Source organism: Oryzias latipes, chromosome 20 (genome assembly GCF_053564925.1).
Source record: "Oryzias latipes strain Hd-rR chromosome 20, Olatipes_Hd-rR_3.1".
Classification (NCBI taxonomy): Eukaryota; Metazoa; Chordata; class Actinopteri; order Beloniformes; family Adrianichthyidae; genus Oryzias; species Oryzias latipes.
In genome coordinates, this window is record NC_136256.1 from 13,863,472 (window position 1) to 13,875,655 (window position 12,184).

At 38.7% G+C, this 12,184-nt stretch overlaps 1 protein-coding gene across 1 annotated transcript; it reads left to right on the plus strand.

Annotated features, from left to right (window-relative positions):
• Positions 1-259: 259 nt before the first annotated feature.
• Positions 260-11,192, plus strand: LOC111946683 (uncharacterized). Its single transcript, XM_023950395.2, has 11 exons — positions 260-393; positions 486-515; positions 599-910; positions 1,002-1,688; positions 2,709-2,840; positions 2,922-7,469; positions 7,586-7,615; positions 7,688-7,999; positions 9,357-9,686; positions 10,161-10,289; positions 10,374-11,192. Exons 6-11 carry the CDS (start codon positions 7,286-7,288, stop codon positions 10,898-10,900), a joined length of 1,512 nt encoding a protein of 503 aa, XP_023806163.2. The 5' UTR covers positions 260-393; positions 486-515; positions 599-910; positions 1,002-1,688; positions 2,709-2,840; positions 2,922-7,285; the 3' UTR covers positions 10,901-11,192.
• Positions 11,193-12,184: the final 992 nt, after the last annotated feature.

The window sequence follows — 12,184 nt, forward strand, 5'->3', positions numbered from 1 at the left end:
TAAGTGATACTTTCCTGCTGCAATTTCTTGTTTGCATTTTTAAAGTGCTTTACATTTTTCTTGCCAATTTACCAACAAAATCTCATCACCTTTACTCATGGAAACAAGAAGTCATGCACATTCATCATGACATCATCCCAAGTTCTTTTTTTTAAAATGGAAAACACAATCAGCAGTTTTCTATAGAATGACAAACACATAAAAAAACGCCCTGTTTTAAAAAAAAATGACTCACTCAACAAATGATTCACAGAAAGAGGAAGTAAGAAACATTTGCTCTCCTGCAGAAATGTAACACCATTTTTCTTTTTGCATTCAGATTGGTGACACACTGCAGGAATATCTCAGCCATGTTCAGCAAAAAGCAAAGAAACTCTCAGTTTCTGACTTTAGGTAAGAGTCAGTTTACAAAAGAAGGCATTCTAAAAGATTTAAAATTGTGTCTCTAATTTAATTAAGAACCTTATTTCCCCCAAACAATTCAGTATCATGTCTGTTGAGCTCATTTGCCTCAGGTAAGTGTATTCTCCTATTTCCTTTGCTTAATTTGCAGTTCAAAACAAATAATAGAAATAGCCTTTTTGTGATGTGTTTTAAGGTCAGATCAGGCTGGTTGGATCTGGATCGACTCGCTGCTCTGGAAGAGTTGAAGTCCTACATGATGGAGTCTGGGGAACAGTCTGTCACGACAAGTGGAGTATAAATGATGCAAAAGTGGTCTGCAGACAGTTGTCTTGTGGGACAGCTCTACATGCCCCACGATCAGCTCTTTTTGGTCAAGGATCAGACAAAATCTGGCTGGATGATGTGGAGTGTTCAGGCAGTGAAAGCTCATTGACACAGTGTGGTCACAACGGTTATGGAAAACATAACTGTAATCATGGGGAAGATGCTGGTGTCATCTGCTCAGGTGAGTTACTGTACTATTTCTTATTTAGAATGTCAGCTAGACTAAAATTCACAGTTAGTGTTTAAATTTGCTTTAACTAAACTTCCCACAGAAAGTCTTGTAAAGCCCAGCATCTCCATGGATCCTGTTGGAGAGGTCTCCTGGGGTCAGGAACTCAGAATCACCTGTTCCACTGCAGCTGAACTTTTAGGAGAAACCTTTTTTCTCCAGAAGATCTCAGGTTCCTTCAGACAGACACAAATTTCTGCCAGCCGCGCTGCAACCTTCAACATCTCTAAAGTGAATCTTGATCATGATGGATCGTACCAGTGTCACTACGAGAAAACTGTTTCTGGTCAAACGTTCACTTCACCTCTAAGCGACCTACTTAATGTTACTGTTAAGAAAAATATAATTCTTTTTTTTATTAAAATTTAAGCACTGAAAAATTGAGAAAGGAGTCAGATTCACTGTTTTTTATATTATTTTCTGCATTTTTTCAGTGAGCGTTCTAAAGCCCAGACTCTCCCAGGCATTAGTTCTACTAATGTTTCCTGGGGTCAGAGATTTGGGTTCACTTGTTCAATTCCAACTCAAGTCCTTGGTGGAACTTTCATCCTGATGAATACTCAGAGTTCATTTAAAGAGACTCAAACCTCAAAGAACATTTCCGCCAACTTTGCAATCTCCAAAGCTGACACTGAAAATGACGGGTCGTACCAGTGTCAGTATCAGAAAAAAGGACCACATCGAAATTTCACTTCTCCATTAAGCAACTCTGTCAGAGTTTCTGTAAACGGTAAGAAATCCACACAATCTGGAAAGTCTTGAAAAACTACATCTCTTTGGCTGGAATATAAATTTTGTATTTTTGTTCATAAGCTTCTATTTTTGTTGTTGTTGTGAGGCGTAAGTAAAGTGAAACACACCAATATAAACATTTGCAGTCCATAATATGACCTCTGGGGGCTGGTTTTGGGTGGTCCGTCAGAAGAAAATTATTTCTTTTTGTCTAATTGTACATAAGCAGAGTAACACAAGATGCAGCCACAAATAACCACAATAATCAACAGTTAGTTTTTCCAAAATTGTATCCCCTCCCAAACCGATCCATGTCGTCAGTTTAAAGTTTGAGTTAACCTAATTGATTTCTTTCATAGTAGTTGACCTATATAATGGTTTATTCTTAAGCACATGCACCTGCATGGGGAGGGGGGGGGGGTTGAGCATAGGTGAGTTTCTCAGTTCCCTTTAGGCTTGTATAACCACCTTATGGGGTGTCACCGAAATGAAACGTATGAATGTTGTGCATTTCTGTGGTATATGTATCGTAAAGTATCTGTAAGCCAAATGTAAATTGCACACACTTATGACATATGACTGATGTCTGACATGAGGTCTCCTTATTTCCCACTTTAGGTTTTAGTAAGGTGCCAGCACCTGCCCCAAGTACATGACACATAAGGGCCCATTAGGACGCCCAGTTTTACTTCAGACTATACATTTGGGGACATACTTTCTCTTCAGCAGTAGCTTGAACCCATCAGAAGTCTAGCATTACTCTGCTCTTTGTAATTGACTGTTTTGTGTACAATTCCACAAAGCTTTTCCTTGGATTCTTCTGTGACTTGGCCCAAACACTTTGGTTTAAAAAGAATTTGTGCCATTTTGATATTTTCTGTAAATCATCTTTTTAATTTCAACTTTTTACAATTGCTTCTAACTTAACAAAGCTTAAACCCCTTGTTGATGTTTCCCAACAAAGAAGCATTTATTTCTCCTGAACTGATCTAAACCTGTAAAATATTGTCACTTCCAGAATCTTTGCTGCTGCTGATCTGTACAGTATTTGGTGGAATCCTGCTCCTGTTGCTCTTCGTCTTGTTCCTGGTCTATCTCGTCCACAGGAGAAGAAAACCCAAACAGCCAGCGGTTCTTTTCCAGACTCAAAGTGTGTGTTCACGAGGTTCCCAGATATTTAGGTTTAGCATTTTGTGAAGGGGCCATTTAATTGTCTTTTTTGGGGTTTCAGGGTTCACCAGAGAGGACCGAGGGATTTGTGAGGCAGAACACGAAAATCTTCCAGGAGAACCCTTTCCATCTCAACCTACGAACAAAGCAGATGAAGACAAAGGAATTGATTATGGAGATGAGACAAATCTTAATGAAGAATTTAGTCCACCATCATTAATGTAGAGCACGAGTGCTAAGAATGAAAAACAAACAGAGGAAAAAAAGGAGGAAAACAAAGAAACCAGCGATGACAAAACCTACTGTAACATTGTGACTTTGCCTGTCCAGTAAACTGTTCAGTTATGGTTTAATCTGGCTCTGATTTAGGATTTACAGCTTTGTTTGGTTTGTTCCCAGATCCAAGACTTTTGCTTAACCCTTTAACACCAGAGCTTTAGTTCCAGTGTTGACATTCCATGACTTACTGTGACTCTTTAACCATTTATGTAATAAACATAATTGCAACAGATTACACATATAAGCAATATGTGCAATAGATATTTTCACAGTTGTAAATTGAAAATGGAAAGTTAATTCTTTATGTCACTCAATGAACCTTTTTGCGGTCAGCAGCTCTGATGTAGTTCTTCAAGCGACTTAAAAGTTGATTATGTCCAAAAAATAGAGCTGACCATGGTCCCGAAGAAAAAGAGAGCAATAAGTGACAATGATGGCATTAAAATCAATCCTTGATGATTAGCTAGGCTAACTCCTCTCATGGAGCTAGTGGAGGTGGGCCGAAGACTCCGATCTCAAAACAAGCAAACATTCTGGAGAAAAGAGTACCTAATGGAGAACAAATCTCTTTTAACATGACTATTGTCGTTTTCTTAAATAGAATATAAAACAAGTCTCCAACTATTTACTTAAATTCATGTTTTATTGGAACTCAGCTGAAATATGTGGAATAAGGTCAACATATGCACTATGGTAGGGCATTAATAAGAAGTTTATGGTAAATTTTTTTGGGGATTGCTCAGAAGTGATTCTGCTTTTTTTGATGTGTTGAATTGAAGCACTCTGAACTTTTTTTTCCTCTAAAGTTTGATATACAAAATAATACCCCTTGTTCATCTGCTCCAAAAGAAAAACTTCATAAAGCCACTTTTTTAGTTGTATTTTGATCTTTTACTGCACCACAATGTCACATGACATGACAGCACTACCCTGTCTTACTTCTGATGGTTAGAAGCTGGTGAGAAGTTGGTGCCATGAATGACGGGGAGCCACCATCTGTGTGTAATGGTGTGTGTGTGCATGGGGCTGTGAATGTGACTGTAAAGTACTTTGGGTCTAAATCAAGATAGAAATCACTATATTAGTACAGAACTTAAACCATGTTCTTCATTTTTTGTTTCTCCTCACATGTTTTATTTTTTATGAAGTGTTGGTGCATTCTGACCTATTGTACATAATGTCAGGTTGTCTTTTTCACTGTGCTGGGGACTGAATGCTTGTTTCAAGTTTGTGTTTGTTTTTAACACACCTCAAATCACTAAAAGACAATGGGAGTTTGATTCCCCTGCATTCTTCCTAGTTTGGAGAATTTAATTTATTGTGATGGCAGCATACTCTACCAGTTCTACAGAAAAATTGGCGGTAAACTTCAGTGCACTTCACACTTGTACTGTTTATTGTGTTTACAGATTCAGAATTTTGATTTCCTACAATGAGTAGACTTTTTTATTTAAGATTTATCGTTTGGTGTTTTCATAAGTCATTATCAGTAGCACACTCATTTTATTATTTTGGTACAGTTTACTCAACCTGGTAATCTGTTTAATTAACATCACCGTTTTTTTCAGTTGTCAGTGCTTAAAGGGGCTCCACGTTATGGGTGTGGCCCAGCTTCTCCTTTTGCAGCTCCGCTGTGAGGCCAAAAGAGGTAATGCAGGAAGTACAGCCCTAAAATACTCCAGCCAGGCAGTTGGACTAGTGCTATCTAAACGAGTTTCCTGCTGATGAAACAACTGTGTAATTTAATGTTTGTGCTTTGGCTATAAGGGGTTGTTATGCATTGGTGTTAATACAATTTGCATGATATTATTTTTTTATCTGCAGAATGACATAGGGACCAAGAAACTTAGTTTTTGTCATGGTTTGGGTTTTTTTGCCTTTCCATTTTCTTTCTGTCATGTTTGAGTTCTGCTTCCTGTTTTATTTTGTGCCTTGTCAGTCTTCTTTGTATTTAAGTCTTGTCTCTGCCTTCCTCTTGTGCTGGTGCATACCGCCATATCCCTGAGCCTCTTCTTCCTGTTTACTTGGTTTGTCTACAGTTTGTTGTGTTAGGTTACGCTGCTCAGCAGCACTTTTTGTTTATGGAATTAAAACCCCTTGACTTGGAACCGTGTGCCTCCAGTCTCTGCATTTTAAGTCCTTCATCAAACACCCTACTTGAAAGTTTTAAAGTGAAACAAAACCTGTGTTCTTCAAAAGAGGAAGTGGGAAATATTCGCTCCTTCACTGAAAACTTTACTTCATTTATGTAAGAGTCATTCTGGAAGATTCAGATTGTGGGGTATGATCATCCATTCTCTGCTTCAGCTGTTCCCAGATGTGCTTTATGGGCTCCAGGTCAGGGGACATTGCTGGCTGTACCATATGAAAATATATTGTGACACCATGGTTACATATTATGACACCATTTTGGCACCATGTGGTGGAGCACTGTCATGTTGGGGGTATGCTAGTGGAATTAGGTGATGATGATGGTTCTATGATGTCTCTGAAGTAAGAACATGCAGTGACTGGGCCATCTACAATAACTAAAATGTTTTTTTACTGACTGGTGATGTCTGCCCAGACAGTTGCACCTCCTCCACCCAGAGACTACGTTGACCTCGACGTATTGCAGTAATGCTGAAGACCATTATTTCTATGCAAAGTGACTCAACACTCATCAGTGAACAGGACGGAAGACCCTTGCTGCATTGTCCAGGTCACATGGCCGTTCACGGTGTTGATTTGATGTCAGTGGAGTCATTTGCAACTGTCATCTGGCATCCAGGTCAAAGCGGTGGAGTTGATTGTGACACTGCTGATGAGACAAACCAAGTTCACCTGCAACATCTGACTGCCCACTACCAACCCAAAGGCGTGCTGTCAGGTAGCCCTGCTTGTCCATTTAGCAAAGTTGTGTGTTCATGGCTGTTTGAATGATAAACCTGGTATGACTGACTGGTAAAAATCTCCTTTTTTATACTCACAGATTGTTGAAACTAATGCCACATTGAAAAGGTTTTTCTTTGAGAGTTTTGTGGTTTTAAACCCAAAAAGTAAGACAAACTGTCCACAGTGAGACAAATATATGGAAGACACAAAATGAGGTTAATTTATCACCACAATAAAATTACCACCCTATCCATTAAATCGGTGAAGTGAAACAAACCATTTTAATTATTATACCACCTTGTTTGTTTACATTTACTTTGTTTTTGTCATGGTGCCTCTGTCAGTTCTCCTCCCCCTCCCCCTCTGCTCTGCTCATGACTCCACCAGCTGTGATCACTCACTTCACTCAAGCTCTGCTCTACTGAATGAGACCCAGCTTCAGCTTCAACACCAGTTCCTTGCCCCTTATGGTGACTAAACCAAGCCCTCAACGGAGAAATAAACACTACTTACCAATTCACTTACCTGTGTGTTTCCTTCTGGGTTCCAGCGTCTGGATCTGTCTCGTAGCTGAATCATGACAGTTTTTATATTATTCTATTTTCTTTATATGATTACAATGCTGCTACGGTAACACACAAATTTCCCACATGTGGAATCAATAAAGTATTTCTGATTCTGAAAACATTGTGTTTGCGAAATAAACAGTAACTATTTAATGATAATGTAATGTTCCACTTTCTATGTGGAAGTTTTATTTCTGATCTTAAAATCAGAAATTCAAGAATATAGCTTGGGCATCCTAAATCTTATGATATTTTTCTTAATTTAATCAAGACCATAATAAATCGATCATTCTTGTTTTTATTTTTTATTTTTCGCCTCTTAAACGAATGTGGGTCACAGAGACACTGAACTAGCCGCGGGAAGCGGCTTTTGCAGCAGCGGACAAAGAGGGATGAGAATGAACCCAGACATGAAAACGTGATTACCAATGCTTTTTGGTTTTTAAAATAAATAAATCTGATCTCTAAACATCCTCTGTGTCTTCAATGCAATGTAATGAGAAACACACATACAGAAATCTGAAGGGACTGTATCTGCTGTAAATCCAAATATTAAATACACATATACAAATATATTAAACACATATTTATGAATGACGTGAATAATTATTTCGTTCCCACAAATTAATTATTGCGTGGGAACTAGATATTATTTTGTGGGAACAATATATTAATTTGTGGGGACGAGATATTTATTATTTTACCCATGTCAGGTCACAGGCTCAGTTATGAGATCCATTCTCAGAAAGAGGAAGTTTCTGTAAAAGCAGTGACTAAGAAGTATTGCTGCTCTCTCTTATGTGCTCTGGTTTCTTCAAATTGTTCAGATGGTAGTTTCATGTCAGGTATGCTCAGCAAACAGCAAGGAAAGTTTTACCTACTGACTCTATGTAAGTCTTTATTTTACGACAAATTACTCTCTGATTAACTGAGAAACATTTTTTTTTTGTTACCTGAATAATTCTTTAAATATTTGACACACAAATCTTTGTTTCTAATGTTTCAGTCTCTTGGATCTGGAGCTCATCTGTCTCAGGTCAGTCCTTTCTCCTGTGTAACCTATTTATAGTTACTGTCAATGTAGGAAGGCATTTTTTCTTTCTTTCAGGTGAGATCAGGCTGGCTGGGTCTGGATCGACTTGCTGCTCTGGAAGAGTTGAAGTCAAACAAAATGGATCCTGGGCAACAGTGTGTTATAATGGCTGGGATCTGAATGATGCAAATGTTGTCTGCAAAGAGATGGGCTGTGGGCCAGCTCTTACTGCGACTGAGTCAGCTGGTTTTGGTCAAGGATCGGGCCAAATCTGGTTGAAGAATGTGACGTGTTCAGGCAGTGAAATGTCACTAACAGAGTGTAGTCACAGAGTTTTTGAAAAACATCAATGTAATCACAGTAAAGATGCTGGTGTCATCTGTTCAGGTGAGTAGTGTAAACACTATATTAGTACCTGAACCATAAAAAATGAACGTCTGTTCAGTTTTAGGGTCTTGGAAAAACATCTTAAGAAAACTTTGACTGAATTAGTAAGGCAATAGTGATTAAAGTAAATACCTTTTCACTGAACTATCGTCAAAAAAAGTGTTGCTAAGTCATTAAAGTTTAACATGTTTGTAACAAGTTGCAGAGCCTCATATTTCACACTTGTTGAGCAGTAACAGGAAGCACCCATCTGCACACAAACCTCAAAGCTAAAGAGCAGAAGTAAACTTTTTGTTCATTTACTAACTGAAATGGAACTTCTAGCCGACTAAAGCATGAAGACATTTACTTATATATGCAAAAATACAAACGAGAAACTTCCGAAAAGTTAACCTAAGAAGTCAAAAAAAAATACGTTTGGATATTTTTTGTCCATCTCTCTGCTGGAGGTCAGTTGGTACTTATTTTAATCATATCTATTGCCTTTCTAATTCAGTCGAATTTGACTAAAAATGTGTTTACAGACCCTAAAACTGAACAGATGTTCATTTTTTATTGTTCAAAATATTTTTATATGCTAAAGTATGTTATTGTCTTGGTCCAAACGACAAGTCCTCAGGAGCATTTGGCCAGGATATGGGGTTTTCTATTTAAAATAAACATAACTCATGGTTCCAATATATTCCAAGTTTTCAGCTCGAGAAGTCACAAAACATCTCAGTGCTATCACACTACCACCAACATGTTTGACTTTTGTAATTATCTAATTATGTTTTAGTTTGACATCAAAACTTATGCTGTATTTTTACACCAAACGTCATGCATGCATCAAACTCACATCCGCTGCTTCTGTTTTGGTGTGAATTAAATTCACAGCTTGACGCTTGTCCCACAATGATTCCATGAACTTAATTGTTCTGATGGGTGTGGGAGGAGCTACCATCAAAGGTTTTTAGTTTCATTGCTACGTGGAAGCATTGACTATACGTATTATTTAGAATGCATGGTAGACAAGGATGAGGTTGAGAAATCAGGTTTATATATTCTGAAGAGCTCTACAGCATCAGTAAGCAAGTTGTAGCTCTTCTCATGACAACGCAGGTCGGTTATTGACACAGGCGTTTTTTTTTTTGCTCATCTGCAGGTCATCACACTTATGTGGGTTGCAATGCATGCCTTCGCTCTAAATTAAGCAAATTATAAATGAAAAATCATAAAGCATTTGAGAAAATAAAAACAGGATAAAATAATACAAAGAAACACAAAAACAAACACCTCAAACAAGTGGACAGAATTGTTGCAGTAATGTCCTAATCCTAATAATGTCCTAATCATGTCCTGTTGGTTTTTTTTATAGTGAAACTACAGATGCCTGATATCTCACTCACGTCTCCTGGAGTGGGGTTAGTCTGGGGTCCTGGAGAAGCAGAGGTTACCAGGGGTCACAACTTTACCATAACCTGCTTCATTCCTGCTGAAGTTCCTCAGGGTCACTTCCTTCTCATGTTTTCTGGCTCCAACAAGAGAAACAGAACAACTCATCAACCCATCAACAACTCAGCCTCCTTTACCTTTCCTGTGGCAGAGTTTGTACACCAAGGTAGCTACAGCTGTGTGTACCAGGTCATCCTGTGTACACTCACGTTCACCTCTGCTCCATCAGCACCTATCACTGTTGTTGTTAAACGTAAGTAAAGTTTAATTCCAATTTTTTTAGCATTATTACTGAGTTTATTATGAAAAATTGTTAAACTTAATAGTAAAATTGTGAGTTAAAAAAAAGCAAACAGGATGTGGAATCACCTGAGTTGGCTCATCAGGAGAAGGCTGGTTTGGCTACACAAGCTTTGACTTTATAACCAGGTTACTTATATCTGCCAACAAATGGTGGACCGTCTAACATGGATCTTCTATGGTCATTTGTGGATGACCAATGGAAGGAGAACAATACACGTGTACTAAGCATGTGCTTTCTGTAGTTTAGTATTTACACAAGAATGTATGAGATCATGTACTATGCTGTTTATCAAGATCTGAATGTATGTGTTATGTTTAGGCAAGTATTTTTAGTTATAAACAAAATATTTTTGTAAAATCATCAAAAAAAAACCTGTGCTGGAAATGAACTAGACTTGTTTTGTGGATCAATTGTGTCTTCCAGAGTCCCTGTTGTTGATCTTGTTGATATCTGGTGGAATCTTTCTTCTGCTGCTGTTCATCTTGATCCTGATCTGTCTGGTTCGAAGGAGAAGAAAACTCAGGAATTATGCGGTTTTTTACCAGACTCAACGTCTGTCTTCTTCAAGATACAATATATTTAAAGTACAGGAATTTGTTCAAAGAGTCCCTTAACTCTGGCTTTAATGTTTTTCAGGGGCTCCTCAAGAGTGCACTGGAGACAGTGAGGAAGATTATGAAAATCCTGATGGGGAACACATTCCATCAAGACTCACAAATGAATCAGAAGACGAAGACAGTAATGATTATGTGAATGCAATATATGATGAGAACATCGATTATTCAGAAGCGGATTCAAGATCCAGAAGAAAGTGTTCCAATACGAAGAGTAACAGTCAGGAGGAGGAAATGGATGAAGAGGATGAAGGAACCAGTGAGGATGATAATGACTATGAGAATGTAACTGCACATTTCCATCAGCCAGTTGATGATACTTATGTAGATCCAGTCTTAGATAGGAGTACTGATTATCCAGAACTTGGTTTACAATTCCAAAGAAAGTGTGTGAGTGCTAAGAATAAATATCAAGAGGAGGAAATGGATGAAGGAACCAGTGATGTTGATGACTATGAGAATGTAACTGCACATTTCCATCAAACTGTTGATGATACTTATATCGATCCAATCTTAGATAAGAATATTGATTATCCGGAGCTTGGTTAACAATCTGTCATGTGTCGTCAGTCTTAGGTTTTGTCCTGAGTTGTGCACTTTTGGTCAATGTCTGCCACTTGTGTTGTCTTGTGTTGAACTTCCTGTTTTATTTTGAAAAACTAACTCTCCTCTTGTTTCCGGCCTTGTTACTTCCAGCCCTAGTGTGTTCCTCTACAGATGTGACTGTCTAATCCTCCCTGATTGTTTCAACCTGTGATACCTTGTCGTTTGCCAGTGTGTTTGGTCGTATCTTGTACCACAAAAATTGCCATTATCTGAGATTAAAGGCTCTGAAAGTCTGTGTCTGAGTTCAGCCCTGAATCTGTCCTGACACAATCCAATAGAATGGGTGAGTGCTAAGAGTAAAAGTCAAGAGGAGGAAATGGATGAAGAACTAGTGATGATGATAATAATAATGAATACATGAATGTAACTATATTTACAACTGCCTGTTGAGAAACATTCAGAAACAAAGGAGAATATAGTTGTGGCTTTCAGGTATTCCACTTCTGGCTACGTGCATTTTCAAATGCAACCTGGCAGATTATCAGGATCAGAAGTGATAACCCTGGTAAGTGTTATCACCATCTCAGAAAAACATTTTTAGAAGAATTTGAGTGAATTATCAAGGCAATGGTGATTGAAGTAAATACCTTTTCCCTGTACTATAATTTAAAGAAAGTGTTGCTAAGCCATTAAAGCTAACATGTTTGTAACGAGCTGAAGAGCCTCATATTTCACACTTGTTGAGCAGTAACAGGAAGCACCCAGTCTGCACAAAAACCTCAAAATGGCCTTAGTGCTGAAACTAAAGAGCAGAACTCAACTTTTTATGTTCATTAACTAACCGAAAGGGAGGAACTTAACAAGTGTCAAACATGAGGCTCTGCGGCTTATTACAAACATTCATTCATCTTCTTCCGTTTATTCCCTTTCGGGGTCACGCGGCTGCATGGGGCCTATCTCGGCCACTTGTGGGCAAAGGATGACCGGATCCCCCAGTGTGGTTGTCATTTGCAGTTGTGGGGGAGCATTTCGCTCCGCCGGGCAACCATGCCGATGTGGCGGAAGATGATCCTAGTCCATGCCCGCCCCAGCCACGGCTGCGTCTTCGTTTCTCAGAACGGTGAACCGATTGGAGAGGGTGACCTGGGGAGGCGTTGATGGCGGTGTCGGCCTCGTCTAGGATTTTCATGCTTGCATCCCGAACAACTACCTCAGGATAGGTGGTCTCTTGGAGTGGAGCAGGAGGAAGGCCGCATACATTCCAGGTCGCACAGAAGTGTGTCCTGG